This window comes from Panthera onca, chromosome B3 (genome assembly GCF_046562875.1).
Source record: "Panthera onca isolate mPanOnc1 chromosome B3, mPanOnc1 haplotype 2, whole genome shotgun sequence".
Classification (NCBI taxonomy): Eukaryota; Metazoa; Chordata; class Mammalia; order Carnivora; family Felidae; genus Panthera; species Panthera onca.
The window spans coordinates 69,303,383-69,327,424 of NC_138344.1; the positions used below are offsets into that span (position 1 = coordinate 69,303,383).

Sequence of the window (24,042 nt, forward strand, 5' to 3'; positions counted from 1 at the left end):
GATGAACATTAAAGAAAAGAAATTGCTTATTTTCAGTTTTTCCTCTCCCTTCTCCACACAGCTCAATTTTGCTGGTATGTCTCATTTCCTTCTCCATTAAAATATCTATCTTACCGTCCTTCACATTCTGGGGAAAAAGAATTCACTTTTTGGGATAGGGAACTGTCAGGTGGGTATAGATATAAGCCATCCTCAGAGGTGACTTTTTGCCCAGTGTGTTAACTCCAAGAAAAGCAAATCTCATAGTCACTAGCATTTCACAATTTCGTTTGCCGTGCCAAGAAATTCTTCACAACAAATTCCTTCTGCTGCGATTTAAGTCCATTTCCTTTCTCAGACCGCATGGAGTGGTACACAGCTGATTAGCATTGGCTTTAAAGGGATTAACAGGCACTTGAGAACCCCTCAGCATTCTCTTTACCAAACTGCAAAAATTACAGACCCTTCAATACTTCCCAAATTAGATCTAATTGATATAGTCATGAGGTTAGTAGAACCAATATATGAGTATCACTCACTGGCACGTTTTCTCTCAGCCTTCTTTGAGTATCCTATTATAGAGGATAAAACTGCACACAGGACTCACCTCGTCAGGATAGTTGATAAGTAAGGGGTTAGGGCAGAGGCAGTGAGGGAAGGGATTCAAGAGGCCTTCACAGAATCCACTGCAAGAAGACCAAGTGTGCCTCCATGCACCTGAAAGGTTATCCAGCAGCTACTCTCTCCATCCCTCCCTGGGGGTCACCATGGTCTCCTACCTGGGCATTTGCTATCCTCTTTGTGGGTCGGATTCCTTACTTTGGTAGATTCCACTGTTGATTCTGCTTACCTGTGGCTCAGGGTCAACATACTACTTTCTCTGATCCAGTACCACCCAACTGATTGGCCAAGTCCCACCCTCAGTCCAACCAGCTGTGGGTGGGAAGGCAGGTCCATCCAGTCCTGTGGAGAGATGAGCGCAAAATGGTATTTCTCCTTCTTTCTTATGTGTAATGCACAAGACTCCAGGATACCAGTTTTTTGCAAGGAAGCTTTCCTTATACATCTTCTCACGGTCCTTTATGGATCATCTCATAACACTTCTGAATGATTCCATTTCTCACTCTGCATGCTGAATTTTCATGATCATTTAATTCTAAATATTTTCTAATTTTTTTAGAAAAGAATTAGTTATTTAGAAGTGTTTTTAAAATACTCAAATATATGTAGTAGGAGCTCATTAAAAGTGAGTACATTACATTCATATATATGGAAAACTTGATTTCAAAATTACCTGAGGAGGTACACTTATGAATCTTCAAAGTTACTAGTTTACTAAATTTTAATGGAATTACATGCCCTATCAAACGCTCTCTGTTGGAAATGCTGTGCACAGCTAGTTTTTATGCCTTTACTCATTCCTCTTATTTACTACTTGACCTTCTTAATTTACTCCTCCCTGTTCTCAGGCATGCTAGCCAGGCTGGCTCAATCCTACTGGACTGTAGCCATCATGAATGGCTTCAGTTCCCCTACACTCCTGTAATAAAGTTGTGTTACAAAGAAAAAAGAGATAAGCTAATATTTGAGGCTATTTGAGGAGGGATTTTTTTTTTTAATTTTTTAACCTTTATTTACTTTTGAGAGACAGAGTGTGAATAGGAGAGGAGCAGAGAGAGAGGGAGACACAGAATCCAAAGCAGTGTCCAGGCTCTGAGCTGTCAGCACAGAGCCCAATGCGGGGCTCGAACCTATGAACCATGAGATCATGACCTGAGCTAAAGTTCAACACTTAACCAACTGAGCCACCCAGGGGCCCCTAGGAGGATTTTTTTTTCTAAAATAGTTCTTTTATTCTCACATACCTTACAAACTAAAAAAAATCTGATGCTAAATGATGACAACAATCATATATACAATGCTAAAAGAGCACAGTACAACTAGGTCCTGTTTCAACATACTCCTTAAACTGAACTAAAGGATTTAGCCACTAGTTTCTATTGTATTCCCTTGAGATTAGTACTTAGAATTTTTGTTGGGTTTAAATACAAAGTGGCACATAAATAATTATAAACATGCAAAAGCAGGTCTATACATAACCTGGAAGCCAATAAACAAAAATAAAAATAGTTGGATTAATTTTCTAAGATATTCAATAAAAATATTTTCAATAGATTTTTTGAGCACTTCCTGAAAGTTTGAGTGACCACTTAAATGACATTATTGACATTGCTCATCGGGACCTTGAAAGCTTTCCAATTACTGAAAAGTATGGTGAATGGTTGCTTCTTCTCTCCCATTAGAGGAAACATAAGAGAGAAATAAGATATTTTGCTACTCTGGGCAAGCTAGGTAAAATCCTCAATCTTTTCAAAATGTTAACCAGACTCAAGGTGAGTCCTGAGGTTTTGACTCCTAAAACACTGCTTGAAAACTTAGGAGGTATGGATCCTCCCTGGAAGTTATTCCGGGCACTCAGGACTTCCTGGCAAGAAACGACAACAAAGATCTGTTTTGCATAAAGTCACTACTCAGGTTTAACTTAGTAGATGTGAAAAATTTTAAAACACAAAGCTTATATTTAGGAGATATATGTAAACTGAATCTAAGAAAGGCCCTAAAGAAGAGCAAAATATTACTTTGCCTCCAAATGATGAATAACAGCAAAAAGAATCAAAGGAAGTGGGGAAAAAAAAAATTTGGCACTGATATATGGTTTTTGTGGATAGGAAATAATAGGACCAGGTTAGAACTACAGTGGATTTTTAGATCTTGAAAAGGAATTTACAGGTTTAATCCAAATCCTTCAATTTACAGATGAGGAAACTTAAGGCCCATTATTTTATTCATTCAACAAACATTTATTGTGTGCCTATATATATGCTCAATGCTGGAAATACAACAATGAACAAGATAAAATATGGTTCAAAGAGGGAAGTGACTTGCCCAAAGTCACAAAATGCAAGTTAGCAGCTAAACAGTCTCTTTGCACTGAACCCAATATTGTCCAATAAAATACAATAATTTCTTCACCTGTAAGCACAATAAGCATTTGACGAAGGTTCCATGCAAAGATAAGATGTTCATATACAACTGATATAATAATATTCCACAATATAAGGGATGTATATATATTATATTCAGATGGTTTTAGAATCTATGTAAAATAACCACAAACTTTCTTAATTAAGATATGAAATAATTTCCTTGAAAGTTCTTTTTAATTTTTTGGTCATTAGATATTCTATGTGCAAATTTTGACACCCCAAATTTTCAAATTTTTCCAAGATGATTTCCAGTCATATAACTATGACTCTCACTATATCCTGTCTCCTTTAAATTGCAACTTTCATTCAACTAGCATTCTAATATTTAAGTTATTTTCAATAAATGACTCCATTTCCAAAGACCTACCTAGTTCTACCATTGCCCAGTTTCCCCCCTTAATCATTCATAGCTTAACCAGTTTGGTAACTTTAGCATATAATAATACAAACACTATATGAGCTAATAAAATGTCCTGTATCAAAGCTTATGTCTTTAAAAGAAAACCTATGAACCTCATTTCAAAATGAACAATTGTACCTACTACAAAAGGGTAAATAAGAGTTTGGAATATTTTTTTGTCATTCTGGCAGACTTAATAACCTTAAGAAAGCAATAGGGGAGTTCTTTATCATAGAAGAGAATAGGAGACCTTTACTACAGTAATACTATAATAGTCTGAGTTCCTTTTTAATTAAAAACAAAAGGTATGAAATTTTTATAACTTATTGACATAAAGTTTTTGAGATAATCCTGATTGGAAAGTAATATTTACATTCCAACAACTCTGAAAATCAATGATGAGAGAGATGAGAGGATTTAAAAGGTACCTGTGCTACACTACCAACGTTACAACATGGAGCTCTAAGGTTGATTTTCCATCCTTAGTCTCCAAAAGGCTCTCCTACTACTGCACTTCCTTCCCCTGGCTACACATTCCCTGTTACTATTTGGGCTTCCTCTTTCCATAATAAGCTCTGTTGAGGACAGCCACTGACATTCTCCATCTCTGAATCCCTCCTTGAAGTACAGCACATAGCTGATACTCAATGAATCCCAATGATGGCAACAAAAACTTAAAAACTGGTAACATCTACTCTAATTCATATATCCATACTCTGAAACTAACTGTAATAACACAAATTAAGACATCAGAATTTGGTTCGACCTCAAACATCAGGAAATGTTAAATGCAGGGCAGGGCTGATAATCTTCAAGGTCTGGCCATTAAAAAACCAATGGTTCATGCTGCTCTAAAAATAGCAACCACTTCTTTTTAGATAGGAAAGATCAATTTCAAGCTTCATATAATGAAAGAACAAAGCTGTCTGGAATAAAAGAAACATCAAGTAAAGAAGAAATGACAAGATAATTCTATCTCTGGATTAAGACATTTTAATATACATAATGTATAGAACTTCATATAATTTATTAATGTCATTTTCTATAGGACACTGTAATTAATTCAGTGACATCAATATTGACCTTATACAGACACAAGATGAAAGCTGGGTTTTCTTGTGTACCAAGTACAAAACACGTGCTAAAGAATTACCACACACAACAGTTATAAGAGATCAACTTTAAGGATGACTCAAGTTTACAGTAGTTGCTTCACGGTTTTCCCTCAAGGCTTGGATGTCACCCAGTGTGGCCATGTCTGTGCAAATGCTATCTCTGGACTGTCCAACTACCTCCTTTTGCCAGCCCCACTTTTGCCTGTTTTACTGCTGCCGCTGCTCGACTTGCCAGATGATTTTGAAGAGAAGAGTCTTGTCATGAACTCAGAAACATCAGGCAGTTCATGGTTGGAATTCAGCATATTCATTGACTGTTCCATCTCCTGCAAGAAGACAAAGTACAATAATACAAAAGGCACTGGGATCCTTCAAGTCATTTAACAACTAATATTTCCATCAAGGAAGAAGAGGAATAGAACAAGTAGGAGCTACTGGTTCTCAGCAATGTTATACCCAATAGGACTTCAGAAACCATGTTTCTTTCTTTTCTTCTTTCTTTCTTTCTTTCTTTTTCTTTCTTCCTTTTCTCTTTCTTTCATTCACCTAATTTATTGTCAAGTTAACTAACATACAGTGTACATAGTGTGCTCTTGGCTTTGGGAGTAGATTCCCATGATTCTTCATTTACATACAACACCTAGTGCTCATCCCAACAAATGCCTTCCTCAATGCCCATCACTCATTTTCCCCACCTCCCCAAGCCCTGCCCGCCCCCACTCCCCCCATCAACCCTCGGTTTGTTCTCTGTATTTAAGAGTCTCTTATGGTTGGCCACCCTCTCTGTTTGAAACTATTTTTCCCCTTTCCCTTCCCCCATGGTCTTCTGTTAAGTTTCTCAGGATCCACATATGAGTGAAAACATATATCTGTCTTTCTCTGACTGACTTATTTCACTTAGCATAATACCCTCTAGTTCAATCCACGTTGTTGCAAATGGCATGATTTCATTCTTTCTCATTGCTGAGTGGCATTCCATTGTGTATATAAATCACATCTTTTTGATTCATTCATTCATCAGTTGATGGACATTTGGGCTCTTTTGATAATTTGGCTATTGTTGATAGCACTGCTATAAATATAAACATTGGGGTACATGTGCCCCTATGAATCAGCACTCCTGTATCCTTTTAGAAACCATGTTTCATACCTCCTTTATACTACTAAGCATTGTGATCCTTTAATAAATGTCCAATAAATCTTGCCTAGGGTTTGATTTGGCTTATGTTTTCATAAACAGTACTTTCTATTATTATATGTGACCATATTCCTGTCATCTCATTTTATGCTTTTCTTTTTTTAATTTTAGAAAGAGAAAGAGAGAGAGAGAGAGAGACAGAGAGAGAGAGAGAGAGAGAGAGAGAGAGAGACACCATGAAGTGGGGAGAGGGGCAAAGGAAGAGAGAATCCTAAGCAGGTCCCATAAGTTCCATGCTCAGTGCTGAGCCTGAAATGGGGCTCAATCACATGACCCTAGGATTATGACCTGAGCCAAAATTGAGAGGTGGACACTCAACCGAGCCACCCAGGTGCCCGTTATTTTATGTTTTCTGATTAAAATGCTTTCTGGGGCGCCTGGGTGGCTCAGTTGGTTAAGCAGCCGAATTTGGCTCAGGTCATGATTTCACAGTCCATGAGTTCAAGCCCCATGTTGGGCTCTGTGCTGACAGCTCAGAGCCTGGACCCTGCTTTGGATTCTGTGTCTCCCTCTCTCTCTGCCCCTCCTCTGCTCACTCGCTCTCTCTCTCTCTCAAAAATAAACATTAAATAATAATAAATAAATAAATAAATAAATAAATAAATAAATAAAAATGCTTTCTTACTGTTTTAATGGGTGTTTTCTTTCCTTTTTAAATTTTTTTTTTTACCTTTTGAGAGAGAGAGAGAGACAGTGTGAGCACAACCAGGGGAGAGGCAAAGGGAGAGACTCTTAAGGGGGCTCGATCTCATGACTGTGAAATCATGACCTGAGCCGAAATCAAGAGCTGGACACTTAACCTACTGGGCCACCCAGGCGCCCCTAAATGAGTGTTTTCTTAAACTCATGCTTTCTTTAAATGCATATAAATAAGAATATCAGAGGTGCCTGGGGGGTTCGGTCAGTTAAGTGGTCAACTGTTGATTTTAGCTCAGATCATGATCTCATGGTTTGTGAGTCTGAGCCCTGTGTGGGGCTCTGTGCTAATAGCACGAAAGCGTGCTTGGGATTTTCTCTCTGTCCCTCCCCTGCTCGCACTCTCTCTCTCAAATAAATAAAAAATCATTTAAAAAAAGAGTATCACTCTCTCTGTCCCAAAAATAAATAAAAAACGTTGAAAAAAAAATTTAAAAAAAGAGTATCAATCTTTAATTATATATCAAGGCTATTAGAAAAGTTCGGAAAATAACTACAGCATTTCCAACACTTAATTCCTAAGGCCCTTAGTAGTAAATCTATGAATACTACTATGGACCTTAACAGCATCTAAAGCCAGCAATAAAAATGTTACAAACAAGTCACTGGCAGGACCTCATAAGGATCTGGCACTTTTATTTTGAGGTTTTGTCCTCTCTCTATTTAGCCAACAATCAATAAAGTATTGTTCTACCTTCAACAATATTGATGTAATATATGCTACATATGAATTTTATGTAACATTCCAAAAATGAACTTAAAATAGTATTAGTTCACACATGGAAAAAATAGCAAATATTACATTATCTCTCATGTAAAGTTGGACACCACTAGGATATTAGCTTAGGCTTTCTCTCCAAAGGTAGAATTTATACATGGGTTCTCAAGGAGAATGTGCTTTTACAGATATGGACAGGAAAAGAAACATTATAAGCATAAATCAAAAATGTTAACATGCTCCCCCCAAAAAAAAAGTTAACATGCCCTCATAATCAAATATATATTGTAACAAGTCTTGAGACCCTGCAAAAATATATCATCAAATCTATGTTTTAATCTGTTCAATTCTGAAGCTCTTGAATAAAGAACTTTTTATACTGCTTACTATGTGCAAAGCACTTTGCAAGGAATGAACTTTTAATCCAATGTGACCTCTAATGTTTCCTTCTATTGATGCCACAGAGAGTTACCTGGCTTAACAGATACCAGGATTACATAGGATGTATACTTTCTGACCAACACTGAAGCAAAGATGTCAAATTTGGCAATGAGACATTATGAAATATCTTAAAACTTTCTTTAATCATGAAGCTTTTTCTGCTGTTCCAGCTTGGAATAAAATGCCTTGCCTTCTACAGAACTTAATCACCTACTACCTCAGCAAGTATTTTTATTTATTTTATGCATATCTTATTTTCCCATTTAAAACACAAATACACTCCCTCACCCATACACCCACAATCCTCTGACAGCAAGAGAAAGTATTTTATAAAGCCATGCTATTTCCTACTCTTGACTCTGAACTCATTGGCAACAGGGATGATATACAATTCATTTTTGTATCCCAGTATCCATAACCTAAACATTGATTAATAAATGCTCATTCAGCAAAAATAAGGTGTCAACACATCAATATATTACATACAGTGGAAAAACTTAGAACTCAGGAGGTATTTGTTAATCATTTCCAGGTGGAAGAAAAATAATGGTTTAAAAAAATTCTGAAGATTTTATGGAAGCCAGTATTTCAGAGACACAAAGTAGTGGCACTAAATTTGAAGCAACTTATTTGGCAATCCTCTGCCCATTGCCAAACCAGTATAATTTGGGGGTAAAGAGTCTGGAAGTCGCTATTCTATTTTCTTCCCTTGGTTATCCAAATTTGTGTGCGTGTGTGTCTGAACACATAAACTAAATGTGTACTCTGAAGAGTTTTGTAAAGTAAAGGTAAATTGTAAGAAGCTATCATTTTGCAAACTATTTGGATTGGACTACCAGGATTATTATGCATTTCAACTATTTAACAAGTGAGGCACAAAGAGAGCAGTACTAAGCAGTGTTTTAGCTGTACGAAGAGACCCAGGCTTTTATCAGGCAGAACCAACTGAATTTATCTGGTCCAATGGAAACAACTAACTAATACCAGGAACATAATACTGTATTAATACAACCTCTGAATGAATTTGGCTTGGGAATTAGGATAAAGCTAAAAAACCAAAGCCATTCAGCCACAGTGAATGATTCAGGCATTGGAATATGGTTCAAAAATTCACAGTGGGGGCAATCACCTTACCCGTCTCATGTCAGGATCACTTGTGTTGACCACTTTGGGCAGAAGCACAAATATCAATAATGGAAGAACCATCATCATAACCTATGGAAGAAAAAAAGAAATCCAGAAAATGTTTTTCCCCTTTAACGGCAGAATAAAATCTGCATTTAACAACCCATGATGAAATTAAAGATTCATATGTTATATATAGAATAAACCTAGCAGCACCACCTCAAATCTACTCATTCAGCCTGTATGATACAGGCGCTAATCAATGTCTGACTACTGTAGAGAAGAGCCTTATCTATGTGGATTTGGAATTTATAGACACCTCGCTTTATATTTGTGCTTACAGTTTTAACACAAACCGTTTGGAAACGTAACTATCTATTCACTTTCTTCAATTTGCAGTCTGGCATTGGGAATAGCGACCCAGCTGGTCTCTTTCCAGATGACTTTATGGTTCTTGAAGAAAATATTATATTGCCCATTTAATGTACATTCTCTCAAGACTGCAATATAGTACTAGGTGACTAGTTTTGAAAAATGACCTAGAAGCTTCAGCACTGTATATGTTTCCATGAATTTCAGAAATGAGAACATGGAATCTATTTCTCAATAAACTTTGGAACCTCATTGCTGGTTTCTCCTATCCACTCTACCTTCCTGCTTCTTTACTCCTGATAGCAGATTCTAGGTACTATTTATTCCTCTCAAAAAATGTACAGTCCCCAAATATTCCTGTTTGTGATCTAAATAGCCATCAGCAAGGACTATGATCACCACTTAGACAATTACAAGATAATAATTCAACTTCCAGAAGCAGGAAAAAAAAGTCAATTTGTTTCTAAAGAATGTATTCTATTAGTGATTTATTATTAATGGATACCATAACATCATTTTCATACCAGGGATTTAGTATATGTGCTGCCGAAGCGAGCACTTCATACCAGGGATTTAAATTACCACAGAAAAAATTCTCTGTTTACCACACATGTGAAAAAAGGAGAAAGACCCTTACTCAAGCCATCAATAGTAGCTGATTAATAAATGATGGCACATTCATCAGTGGACTTACATGCAGGTAGTATGAAGGATGAGACTGCTAACTCCATGGGACTTACCACATACTCTTATTCCATTTAAATTTTAAAACATTTCATCATAAATAAGTATTTATCCCATTTCTGTTGCACATTTCAATATCAAATCTATTGTGCAATTCTCACCATATTCTTTTCATTAGTATTCCTAAAGCTACTATTTTTATGAAATCAATAAACTTCACAATTATCCTTTCATCTAACAATCTGACCTCAGCTTTCTTTCTCAGAGGGGCTAGAAATTTTCAAATTCCTAGATTCAAATTAGAGATTTGTAAAGATGTTTAACTGTAGCCTGATACATACCATTGGGTTCATTAGAAAGTCTGTCCAGCCCCACGATTCCCTTTTAATAAAGTAAGAAGGTGGGCCTGAAGATTTCATTTGGAGAGGATAGGGAAGTCTGACCACTTCTGATGTTTTGATGTAATTCACATATCTTGCTCTGATGAAGCAACATGAAAAAAGCATCAGTAATTTTATCAAAAACATTACTAGTTAAAAGAACTGCTTATATTAACAATGCCTTATAATTACCTTTAAAATTACCATTTTTCTAAAATGCTTTGGCATCTAAACTTTTGATCTTAAAAATTGGATTAAAGTAGCTTTATCTGTATTTCTAAAATATTTAGCAAAATGTAGAGAGAGAGAGAGACTTAGTTTCTAGCTGTAACTCTTGTTATTACCTAGTCCTGTGGGGCTAGACAAGTTCTTCTCTGGATATATCAAAAGCTCTTTTAGAATTCTTCTAACTCTAAAGCTCTTTGATTATATTTAATAATAAATTAATTTTGTTATAAATATACAAAAATGTTGTATTTTATTTCTTTGGCTGTCTGAGATATGCATTAATGAGCATACCCAATTTTTAAGTCTAAAATTTTGCAGAAAAAAATTATGATTTAAGAAAGTCCTGCAAAAGTACCATAGGTAACACTACATTTTCACCAGAGATGTCACTAATTTTCAACGTTTTTTATTTATTTTTGGGACAGAGAGAGACAGAGCATGAACGGGGGAGGGGCAGAGAGAGAGGGAGACACAGAATCGGAAACAGGCTCCAGGCTCCGAGCTACCAGCCCAGAGCCTGACGCGGGGCTCGAACTCACGGACCGCGAGATCGTGACCTGGCTGAAGTCGGACGCTTAGCTGACTGCGCCACCAAGGCGCCCCCGAGATGTCACTAATTTTAATCGAAACTCTCAACATGTTCATACATGTTCCAGTCTACTTTTTGAAAACTACCTCCTCTTTTCTCTCTCATTTCCTCCCTGAACTTCTATTTGACACCAGTTAGAACTTTTTCTTTCTTTCTTTTTTTAAATTTTTGGCAGAGCACAAGCAGGGGAGGGGAGGGGGGAGACCAGATCCAAAGCCAGCTCTGAGCTGACAGGCTGACAGCCTGACAGCAGCAAGCCCAATGTGGAGCTCAAACTCACGAACCGTGAGTTCATGACCTGAGCCAAAGTCGGACACTCAACTGAGCCACCTAGGTGCCTCTAGACCTTTTCATTTTTTACTCTGCATCTTGTTAAATTCTTTCACAGTGCCCATTCCTTTATGTGTACTGTATTCTGGGTAACTTTTTTCCTATCTGTCTTCCAGTTCACCAAACCTCTGTTCAGTTGTTTAACATATGCATTGAATTTTGTATTCCAAAGCCTGTATTTATTGTAGAAGTTCTATTTTATTCTTTTTCAAATATCAATGGTCTGTTTTTGTAGTATCTTACTCTTACAACAATAGATCTTTTATTTGTTTAGGCATTTTAAATATACTTTAAACTATTTCATAGTCCATATCCAATAATCCTATTATATAAGGTTCTTATATATCTAATTCATCTGCTGACTCAATGTACATTGTTTTCTTGGGTATTTGATAATTTTATTTATGTGTGGGCCTGAAAAGAGAATATCTCCCTACAGAGAGTTTATGCATTTGTCTTCACCAGGAGTTCAGGATTATGACCAGGGATGATCTTGTTAATTGCACAGCTTGAAAGTTTCTGGATCATGCAGGAAGTAATAAGTTCACACCGCAAATTTCAGTGAGGGAGGACTGTGACTATCAAATTTCAGGAGAGATTTTCCCCTTCAAAAGGCCAGGGCTAGATTGGGAGACTAGTGGATTTTAATGCCAAGAGTCAAAGGGGGAATCGAGTCTTAGATCTAATTCTCGCCCAAAGCAAGCCTAAGGCTTACCTCTTACCTACATACTGCTAATAAAATCTAAGCATTTTGGTTAGAATATCAAAACCCCCAGGTAGGAAAGTGGTTTATGGTTTGTCCCCCAGGGATTTCCCTTGCTCTTCTGGGAGCTATATATTTAAAAGGAAATGTCTGTCATGTTACCATGCATGCTTACAAAATATTGGTCAAGAATATGAGGATTTTATATGAATCCCACTCTGCTCTCTATTTTGTTCCACCCCCAATTATTAAAATGATAAGAGCCTCGTTTTTTTACCTATGCTTCAGGCATCCAATCATCAGGAATGGAACTGAGAATATGAATCCCACTGCTGCAACCAGTCCTTAAATGCTAAAGCAGGAAGTACTCTTTACCCAAAGCAAAAAGCAAAAAACTTTATATACAGAAAAATATTTCTATTTGCTTAAACTACTTAATGCAAAATTCAGAGCAAAAGTAAATAAAAATTATAGGTGTTAACAGACAAATATCCCCTTTTAACAACTCATTTCCTCCAGTACTGTTTTCAATATTAAAAAAAAAAACTTAAATGTGCATATAAGTATAGTGCAATCAACACACCCACCCATCTCCAAGCTTCCAATTCTAAAATATATACAAAGTCATAAGTCCTTTAAAGTTTAAATTTAACATTAGAATTTTACCTATATATTTCCTTAAAAATCTTTATGCCTTTAAGACATGAGAAATTTGATACCTAATAAGGTTCATCTACTCTGAAACAATTCATTTATTCTATCAAAAAATATTTATAAACATATTTACAAGACATTACCTTCAGTTCAAGCTTCACCCTTGCTCTAAATAGCCAACAGCAAGAAATACAATTAGAATTTGGACAAACTAGACTATTCTAAGACAACAATTTAACTTCAAATGGGGGGAAAGTAATTTGTTTTTAAAGAATGTATTCTTAGTGGCATCATTAGTTTCATGATAATGTCAAGAATTTAAATTACTACCAAATAATCATCTCTGTTCACCACACATGTTAAAAGAGGAGAAAAAAAACCCTACCTGTCCATTAATGGGCATCAGCATCAATGGACTAATATTCAGCTGATATAAAGGATGAGACAGTTCTACGTGTGGCTCACTCTATGTGAACTATACCATATTTACATATTATACTTTTCAAACTTTCAATGTCCATAAAAAACCAAAAAAGGCAAAGAAAGAAGAAAACATTTTAGGCATAAACATTAATGCCAATGTAAATATTATGGTACTAACTGAACATATCTCTATTAGATCAGCTCAACTTGGAGTCTCTACAAATCAACCTAAATATTTTTGGAACATATACCAAAAAGGTCAGTCATAAAACAGAGTTCCTCGAACCCCAAAATTATTTTTGCCTTTGCGAGACCTGTGCTTTATTACTGCAACAAAGAGTTATTTTGCAAAGAAGAGACATAACCACTCAAAATTCTTTCATATTTGCCATCATACTTCAATAAAGCTAGAAAAAAAAAGCAAATAAATAAAATTGTTTCATATATTTCCTGGTCATTAGGCCAAAGAGACAACTACTGGCATGGGACAATAAAAAAAAAATAAACCAATAAACTGGAGTTACAACAGAAGGAATCTGAACACTGTGGACATCTATACAACGGATTCCAACTGCAAATGGATTTGTGGTATTCCACACACAGCCTGAATTTGTCCAGCATTCTTTTCTCCTCAACTTCAAAGCATGTGTTCATCTACTTAGAAATTCTGAAATTTTTTCCTAGTCTGCCAGCCTCTGATACTGCCCTTTCTTCTCTTCTTATCATGATCCTCACATAGATATAAACTTACAATATAATCAGTTTTCTCAAATAAAACCAAATTTCCACTGCACACTAAATATTTCAGAAAGAACGAACTGTAGAAATTTCTAGATCAATACAACTATTACATAGGTATTAAGGGTATTATGAAAATATCCCAATGAGAAACAGGGGACGATTAATATTTCTAATTTAGAAAAGTTAAATTATTTCCCACTTTAGGAATCCCATTTCAATTACAACTTCTATAGGGCTTTTGCTCTCATAGTAGGTAATCTTGCCTCTTCTCTATATACTCATATAAAGGAGCTTTAAAATAAATTTTAAAGCAGAGAAGGAGGAAGTTCAACTTTATAATATTATCAATGCACAGATTAAAACAATATAAGGAGGGCACCTGGGTGGCTCAGTCGTTAAGTATCTGACTTCATTCAGCTCAGGTCACGATCTCATAGTTTGTGAGTTTGAGTCCCAATCAGGTGAGCCTGCTTCAGGTGAACACCAGCCCTGCTTTGGGTAAAAGCCGCTTTTCTCTATCTCTCTCCCCCACCCCTCTCTCTGCCCCCTCATGGGATTCTCTCTCTCTCTCTGCCTCTTGCTCACTTGCATCCTCTCTCTCAAAACACACACACACACACACACACACACACACACACACACGCACACACACATCAATATAAGGATATTTTAGGGGGAACAGAGTGAGAAAAATTTTTTAATTAAAAACAATATAAGGATATTTTAATTGTTTTAAGGAATACCTGTAGTTTAAATGAGAAAACTTTTCAATCCTAACTATAAAATCCAAAAGGAATATAGGAGGTATTCAGTAGTCTATCCTTTAGTAAAAACTACATCAGGTACCCTTACCTCATTTTTCCTTTTGAAGTGATATCCACTCGGACAGGATCAAACCTGTAAGCTGGAGATATAACTTCTACTACATAAGATCCAGAAGGTATATCATGAACCACAAAACTCCCATCTGTCCTAGAAAAATGAAAATCGTATTTAGACACTTTGGATCAATAGCTTGTATTCTTCTTTTAAATCATGTTAACTCCTAAATCAACTCCCCCCAAAATGACGTTCAGAGCAATTAGCAAAAGAAAAAACAAACAAACAAAACCCCACAAAAAACTGGCAAGAATTGTCCCTACACTTCAGCTTCCATAATCACACTGCCAGACTTCTGAAAATAGCCCAGAGCACTCCACAGGAGCAGAGAATCCTGACATAGAAAATACTTCTAATTCCTTCTATGCGACAGTGATATAACAGGAACACAGTTCCAATTCTGAAGCCATATCTTCATTCAAGGGAAATTACCACTTTACATTATTACTACAGTATTAGGGTTCCCATTTTGCAATACCCTGCAACAACTTCTTAATTAAAAAAAAAATGGCTGGCACAAAAACAGATACTCAGATCAAAGGAACAGAATAGAAAACCCAGAAATGGACCCACAAACTAATCTTTGACAAACCAGGAAACAATAGCCAATGGAATAAAGACAGTCTCTTCCAGCAACTGGTGTTGGGAAAACTGGACACAGACATGCAGAAAAATGAACGTGAACCACTTTCTTACAGCACACACAAAAATAAACTCAAAATGGATGAGAGACCTAAATGTAAGACAGGAAGCCATCAAAATCCTCGAGGAGAAAGCAGGCAAAAATCTCTTTGACCTCAGCCGCAACTTTACTCAACACGTCTCCAGAGGCAAGGGAAACAAAAGCAAAAATGAACTACTGGGACCTCATCAAAATAAGAAAGCTTCTGCACAGCAAAGGAAACAATCTGCAAAACTAAAAGGCAACTGACGGAATGGAAGATATTTTCAAATGACACATCAGATGAAGGGTTAGTATCCAAAATCTATAAAGAACTTATCAAACTCAACACCCAAAACCCAAATAATCCAGTGAAGAAATGGGCAAAAGACATGTATAGACACTTCTCCAAAGAAGACATCCAGATGGCCAACCGACACATGAAAAAATGTTCAACATCACTCATCATCAGGGAAATAGAAATCAAAACCACAATGAGATACCACTTCACACCTGTCAGAATGGCAAACATTATCAACTCAGTCAACAACAGATGTTGGTGAGGATGCAGAGAAAGAGGATCTCTTTTGCATTGCTGGTGGGAATGCAAGCTGGTGCAGCCACTCTGGAAAACGGTATGGAGGTTCCTCAAAAAATTAAAATAGAACTACCCTACGACCCAGCAATTGCACTACTAGTTATTTACCCAAGGGATACATGTGTGCTGTTTTGAAGGGGCACATGCACCCCAATGTTTACAGCAGCACTATCAACAATAGTCAAAGTATGGAAAGAGCCCAAATGTCCATTGATAGATGAATGGACAAAGAAGATATGGTATATATATACATATACAATGGAGTATTACTCAACAATCAAAAAGAATGAAATCTTGCTATCTGCAACTACGTGGATGGAACTAGAGGGTATTATGCTAAGCGAAATTAGCCAGTGAGAGAAAGATAAATATCATAGGACTTCATTCATATGAGAAATTTAAGATATAAAACAGATGAACATAAGGGAAAGAAGCAAAAACAATACGAAAACAGGGAGGGGGACAAAACATAAAAGACTCTTAAATATGGAGAACAGAGAGTTACTGGAGGGGTTGTGGGAGGCGGGGTAGGCTAAATGGGTAAGGGGCATTAAGGAATCTACTCCTGAAATCACTGTTGCACTATATGCTAACTTGGACGTATATTAAACAATAAATTAATTGATTTTTAAAAATAAATGGCTTTTTTTTCTAGTTTTTGTTTGCATTTTGTTGTCTTTCTTTCTAAAAAATGGGGTATTAAGTACCATTTGTTCCACTCGTTACAAATAGCTCCCATCTACTTTGGTTACTTTAGTTTGGATATATAAAAGTCTAACAGGGGCGCCTGGGTGCCTCAGTTGGTTAAGCGGCCGACTTCAGCTCAGGTCATGATCTCGCAGTCCGTGAGTTCGAGCCCCGCATCGGGCTCTGTGCTGACAGCTCAGAGCCTGGAGCCTGTTTCAGATTCTGTGTCTCCCTCTCTCTGACCCTCCCCTGTTCATGCTCTGTCTCTCCCTGTCTCAAAAATAAATAAAACGTTAAAAAAAAAAATTTTTTTTTTAAAAGTCTAACATGTTTATGTAGTTAAAACCACCTGCCTTTTCCTTAATGATTTCTTCTAAGTCTTCTAGACTTAGAAAACCATCCCATCAAGAGCTGATAATTTCAGGTTCATAGATCAAAATTAATTTGTTTTGATAATGAAAACTGACATTCTGAGGAAAAAGAAGTTTCTGTTTTAGGAAACAAATGATCCTAAAAGGATTGGCTTTATCAGATAATTCTCAGCATAATATATTAAATAATCTTTCTTAAATCATTAGACTCTCTCAAAGCTAAAGCAGTAATTGATTCTGCAACATGCACAATATTTACTAAAATGTAAGAGGAAAACATATTCCTTGCTACTTCAAAATACAAACTAAACTAAAACAGAATCGAAATAAAGACACCAGCGTGCCTGGGAATCTCAGTCGGTTAAGCGTCCAACTCTTGATTTCAGTTCATGTCATGATCTCACAGTTTGTGGGATCAAGCCCCTCGTCGGGCTCTGTGCTGATATTGTGGAGCCTGCTTGGGATTCTCTTTCTCTCTGCCCCTCCCCCACTCTCTCTCAAATAAATAAACATAAAAAAAAAAGTAAAACATCAAGTTCACTTATTACTGGGCAGGATGTCTTTCATTTGCCCTTCGGACCCACTCTCCACCCTTCTCTTTGCAGACTGGAGGAAGGAAAGAAAGAACATGAGCTTAGCGTATTTTTCCCCAGCTTTCTCCCTGAGAAGCCACCTGTGACTTGTTTTGTCAAGTGACACTGCTCCTCTCAAGGCAGTCCTTTCTTCTACGTCCCAGTAAACTTTACTTCCCCTACATCCTTCAAGCTCAGAGGTGATAATAGCCTTGAGGCTGTAAACTCTAGAGTACTGTAAAATCTGGTTTCCCTACACCACGACTATACTGTTTAATCCTTTCATTCGACTTTCCTGGAATTATTCTAATTTGAGTGTATCTTCTGCTTCTTCACAGGACCCTCAGTGAACAAAATTTCAAAGCATTTTTCTAGGTCCAGAAAAAATTAATTAAAGCAATGACTGTGCAATGCAAATAACAGAACTGCCCAAAGGAAAAAGCAAATCTATTTTTCAACCTACAGTAAATATTTTACTTTAGAAAGATAATATACAAATTTTATAATGAAATTTTAAAACTTGGTTTTACAAATGGACTCTGCAATATGTAAGCCTTGTTGGATCCTGATTTAAATACATAAAAGCATTTTTCAGATAAATGAACGAGGTATTAGATGAAGTTATAGCACTATTATTTACTTTATTAAATCAGTAATAGTATTGTGGGGGTTTTTTCAAGCCCTTATCTTTTAGAGACACAAAATTATGTTTTTTCACGTGAAATTATATGGTGTTTAGGGTCATATTTAAATATTCCAGGGAAAAAAATTAAGTACAGAGGAGACACTAAAAAAAAATGGTAGACTGGGATGTGTACCTAAGTATTCACTAAACTACTGTTTATTTTAGCGTATGCCTCCAATTTTCCATAATAAAAAGTTCCAAAAAAGTATCGTGCAGAATTTTACTATGTCAAAAAACTGAAAACTACCTAAATGACCCCAAAAAGAAGATGTCTAAATAGATTATGATTTATGTACACAGTGATGAGAGCAAGAAGTGGCACGAAGCATCCTCAGTCAAAACTCCCCTCATCTCCATTAGCCAAGACCGATGCCACCTCCAACAAACATAAAACTGCATGCTAGTTATGCATAACATGTACAAGAAAAATTACCTATCCCTCTTTGGACAAGTTTCCCACCATAAGCTCCTCACATTAATTTTAAGCTTTCTACATACAAATGGAAGAACATGAAATGGTATCAGAAGCTGCTCACAAAATATTAACCGGAAAAAAAAAAAAAAACAGGTTACAAAGTACTATATATTTTACTATTAAAAACAGGTCATATGATTACAAAAAGACTGCAAAATATACAACAAAATGTTAAGGCTTGCTACCCCTAACTTGTTATGTTTTCTTCAATAAACAGAATATTTATACATATTTTAATTTTTTTTAAGTAGGTTTCAAGCCCAGTGTGAAGCCCAATGCCAGGCTTGAACTAAAAAAACATAAGATCAAGACCTGAGCTGAGATCAAGAGTCCAAGGCTTAACCAACTGAGCCACCCAGGTGCCACAGCATACACATTATTTTAAAATTAAAAAAAAATTTTATGGTTTTTAAAGTAATTATATACTGCAGAAAAGAGAAGCCAAATGGTCAACTTAGGCTAGTTTTCCAAGGCTTAAGAGAGTTTTTTCATTAAAACATCATTACTTAGGGCAAACTCTAAAGAATACCAGATTCGCAAAGACAAATAGCATCAAAATACTGATTGTAACCTTGTTGTCATTATCTATTAATCTGGGATTCAAATTCTCATTCAACAGCACCTGGATGATCTGAATATCTGCAAATCAGATTTAGAAGTGTCCACATTTAAGTTGTCTGGGTTTCAAATATCATTTGCTGGTGGACAAACCTATCAGAGAAACATTTCCTTTCCTAAATATTTTCTTTCAGTTTGTAGTTTCACCTCCCAAGAAGCGATTGAAAGATACAAAACATCACATTTGTGCCTAAACATCTGAAAAGCAGGCTGCTGCAAAACTGGAGTGCTAATAAATTCACCAGGTCCTTTAATATAGGCTGAAATCCTATTCTGCTAATAGCTAGAAAAGACAGAAGCTTATAAGCAAATGTAGAGAAACCCCAGTCTCACATAAATACCAGCAAGTGTAATGTTGCAAATCCCTCGATGAATTCAACTGTAAAAAAAAGAACAACAATCCCACCTCCAGGCAAAAAAAAACGGTGCTTTGATTAGGGACTTCAGGGCCCATTAATTTGAGAAGCGGCAACGTTAGCCTCCCATCTTTGCCATCACAGAAGTCCCTTTGGGCTTTGAGAATTCCCACTTGTTTTTAGCATCTTTCTACACAAATCAAGCTGCCAAAAGACTGAAACGAATGCAAAAAAAAAAAAAAAAAGCCAGATTCCAGGGAAGCTAGATGAGATGCAAAGAATTCAGCATGAGACAAACAAGGGGCCCACCTGTCCCCAGTGCCCAAGAGAGGTCGACCCCGTATGTGGCAAAAATGGAATTGAAGAAAACTGACCCCACTGCGCTGGCCCGGGGGCAAGCACCTGCCATCCTCATTTCCGCGGTCCAGGGAGTGGAGTGAGGGGGAAACGGGGGGGAAAAGCGTCGGGCTGCCCCCCCCCCCCAAGGTCTCCCAGCACACACCGCTAACGGCGCCCGCCCCTTCACCCTCCGACAGCGACGTCGTCAGCTTCTGACACCTGGCTCTCCTAGAGGGAATTCCCTTCCGGCTTCCACGCCAACCTCTTTCCCGCTGCCCACAGGATGCTCACTTAAGGAACCCGACGTGCTCTTCTCCGTCTACCAGCACTCGGGCTGCCGAGATCCAATCCTGGGGCTTCACCCCTGGAACAACCGCACGTCCCTCAATCTTGAAGCGATCTCCTATGCCGACCCCAATCCCTCCTGACCCATCGGCCGTAGCCCCAGGCAGCTCCGAGCTCTGGGCATCCCCTGATAGCAACAGCAGAAGGACGAAAAAGAAGCCCCACAGAATGGCCGCCATGACAGCGGCTCTCAGCGGCCAGACCGGCCCCGGAAGCCTTCCCAGTCTCCCAGTCGTCGCCGCCGCGGCCCGATGTCGTCATCACTGCGCGCCGGGTCTTGGCGCGAGCTGTGGGCTCAAACCCGAGGGAAGGACTCTTGGGCCAATCGCTTTGCGAGGCGGAAATGAGGCAAGGTACTTCCGCGAACTCCCCGCGCTTGAGATTGGAATGCGGTCTGAGGAAAGTGTCAAGTGCCTCGGAAAGGGGGGCCCCCCCACAAAGTGAAAGTGGTGAAGTGTGTTGCTGTGGCAGCCGGGGTCGCGCTGGAGTAAAAGACGTTAAGACTGAAAGCGACGACGATCTGAAGTAGTGTCTGCAAATGAGGCCCTGGCTCTGGAGAAACAGACCCAGAAGAGAGCGTTTAAAAAAGTTCTAAAAAGGGGCGCCTGGGTGGCTCAGTCAGTTAAGCATCCAACTTTGGCTCAGGTCTTGATCTCAGAGTTCCTGAGTTTGAGCCCTGCCTCCGACTCTATGTTGTCAGCTCAGAGGCTGAACATGATTGGACTTCTGTGTCTCCCTCTCTCTCCCTCAAAACTCAATAAACATTTAAAATATATACATATTAAAAAATATTTTTTAAAAAGTTCTAAAAAAAAAAAAAGAAATTCTAGAGATTCCCTAAGACGTGTGAGATGAAGTCTCCCATTTGTATGTTTAAAGGAGATAATGTTTCGGCATAGAAAACAGCTAGAAAAATACGTGAACTATTTGCTAAGGGTTGCCTCTGGTGAAAAAGCAAGAGTTGAGGGACCTTTATCAGGTACTACATCCTTCGTTCTGATTTGAATGCTTTACCGTAAACATAACAGCGTTGGGGGTGAGGGACTGCCAATGTTGATCATGGGGGCTAAACCGAGATTTCAGAGATCATCCGCTCCAATCTTTTCCATTTTCTTGATGGTACAAAGGGAAGGAACTTGCCCCCGGTTTCTCTTGGCCATAAACGTTGCCTTCTCTTACAAATCTCTGTTGAAGATTATCAAAGGGAGTGCATGTTTTTGCCCTGTGAACTCTTTAGACTTGGCCTCCCAAAGAAAAATAAAAATTGGGGAAAGGGATACAAGAGATGAGTCTCTACCTGGCAAGAGATAGAGAGGCAGCAGCTGGGGCCAAGCATACTCTGTAGTGTCCTGAGCATCAGCAACCGCCAATTGGAGGCACTTTCCCTCTGAATGTAGCCATTTCTTCACATTTGACCGTTGGAAGAAGCAGGGCTACTGTAAAAAGGTTATCCTGTGCTACAACGCTATCCACTACCACGACGCCTCAAAAATACACTAAACTATGAAATAAAATTTCACTTTTCTAAAATGACACAAAAATTACAAATATGCTGAAATAAAAATAGCTTCATCCCCAAATTTTCTGATAATTCACATATTTTTGGTGACCCTGCTTTGTTGGTGTCTTAGACACATGTTCAATTTGATTAATAAGTAATCCGTGTTGGTCTTCACACCTCAAGTAGGAACCGGGGAGTTTCCTTTTTACAGGGAGCAAAGAGTGGAAGAGGACCAGCTGCAAACAGCAACTAAGCTCGCTGCATCCCTTTTCTCTTTTCCCCTACCTTATTGTCACTCTAATACCAAACAATCCAGTGATTTGAACCCCTCAAATGCAAGGCTGATATTTTTACAGCATAGATGAAGTAGAGAAGCCTAAACAATGCTTTCTGGCGGTGTGAAATTCTATGACCTCTGGTGTTTTCCAGGTAGACCACAGGAACTACATAGGTATTCAACTGTATACAAGAGTTATTCCATAATGTATCCCTTGGACTGATGCCTAATAAAAGAAACTATACTTATAATGAAATATTTCAAAAAAATTTTGCACTGGACTTGCTCTGTTTGCCCAGCCAGATCCACTTTCTAGCCTCTACTCTGCTTTGTGCCTTGGAAGGCTGGATCTTGAAGGATTGCAAAAACTTGGTTCCTTTGACCTCTGGGAGCTTCCAGTTGGGTTCGCCAATAGGAGGTATATGGAGGACACCTTATTATTCAGTTTCCCTTACTTCTGCCCATACTTGCAAGAAACTTTAATGAAGGGATCATTTACAATAACCCCTTCAAGCCTTGCATCTATTTCCTGCCAATATCTTGGCCAATATAGATTTCAGGCAGACCTACTTATCTCAATTATGGAAAATACTGTTAAAGTGAGGTCATCAGTTTATTATCCAGTCCCTTTGCTTTTCTCTCTTCCTTTTTTGTTGCCCGGCTCTTGGCTTCTTCATAGCGTGGCCACAAGGGGGTGAACAAGGATAAGGACAGACACAAAACTCAAAAACTACACAAAGCGTTTTTATAAATAGGGGATTGTACCAGCAGAGGTTAAGTCTGGGTTTTACAGGTGGTATGTATTTTCTTTTTTTAAAAAGTGTTATGTTTCTGATTTTTGGCAATATTTTTGTAATATAAGTGTTTCATCAATATAAATATAAATTACAAAAATATAAACCTATTTTTAAAAATAAAGGGAGAAGCTAGCTAACATTACTATAAATATATAATAGAATTTTCTTTGAATTCTTAATGAATAAGCCAAAAAAAACCTGTTGCCATCCTTATCTAGAGTTTTCATAATCACTTAAAGTGGCATCTTTGACGGTGGTTTTGATCTCTTCCTCCCTCTCAGTAATCTGCTTGTCAGCATCTTTCAGTGTCAAGGTGCTTTTTCAAACAATTCTTTATACATTGATTGTTATAGAAGAGGTAATAGGTTATAAGTTGTGACTACAAAGTAATGAGGATCATACCCTTTGCTGCTTCTCTTATATTTAAGCCAATGGGTGGGGCGCCTGGGTGGCGCAGTCGGTTAAGCGTCCGACTTCAGCCAGGTCACGATCTCGCGGTCCGTGAGTTCGAGCCCCGCGTCAGGCTCTGGGCTGATGGCTCAGAGCCTGGAGCCTGTTTCCGATTCTGTGTCTCCCTCTCTCTGCCCCTCCCCCGTTCATGCTCTGTCTCTCTCTGTCCCAAAAATAAATTAAAAAATGTTGAAAAAAAAAAAAAATTTAAGCCAATGGGTATTTATTTATTTATTTATTTTCAACAGGTTTATTTTTAAAACATAGAGTAATAGTAGCCGAATGCTTGGAAAACATCAGCTGTGCTGATCCCCAAACACCCTGCTATTTTACTTTAAGTGATTTTTGTCCTTTGAGTTCTCAAACTTCATTTACCTCAAGTAGATCAGCTAATGTTTTTCACTCAAGTAAACTGGAGCCAATTTCCTTAATATTTAAAAATGCCTATCATCCACTGGGACTCCAGGTTTGGCTTTCTGAAGTTGCCTGTAGAGTCGTCTGAAATGGGATGCGTCATCCACCATTCTCAGAGGGAGTCCAAGAAGCATCTAACTTGCCTTCATGTCCTGCAAAAATAAATCACAATGGAGAGATTTCACTTTCCATTT

General features: G+C 37.8%; 1 protein-coding gene across 1 annotated transcript; it reads right to left on the reverse strand.

The window, feature by feature from the left end:
• Positions 1-4,396: 4,396 nt before the first annotated feature.
• Positions 4,397-20,655, reverse strand: EMC7 (ER membrane protein complex subunit 7). The gene is made up of 5 exons (XM_060619036.3): positions 20,356-20,655; positions 14,676-14,795; positions 10,117-10,255; positions 8,729-8,809; positions 4,397-4,867 (listed from the first exon to the last, which is right to left on the reverse strand). The coding sequence occupies exons 1-5, from the start codon at positions 20,586-20,588 to the stop codon at positions 4,715-4,717; spliced, it is 726 nt and encodes a 241-aa protein (XP_060475019.2). The 5' UTR covers positions 20,589-20,655; the 3' UTR covers positions 4,397-4,714.
• Between the last annotated feature and the right edge of the window lie 3,387 nt (positions 20,656-24,042).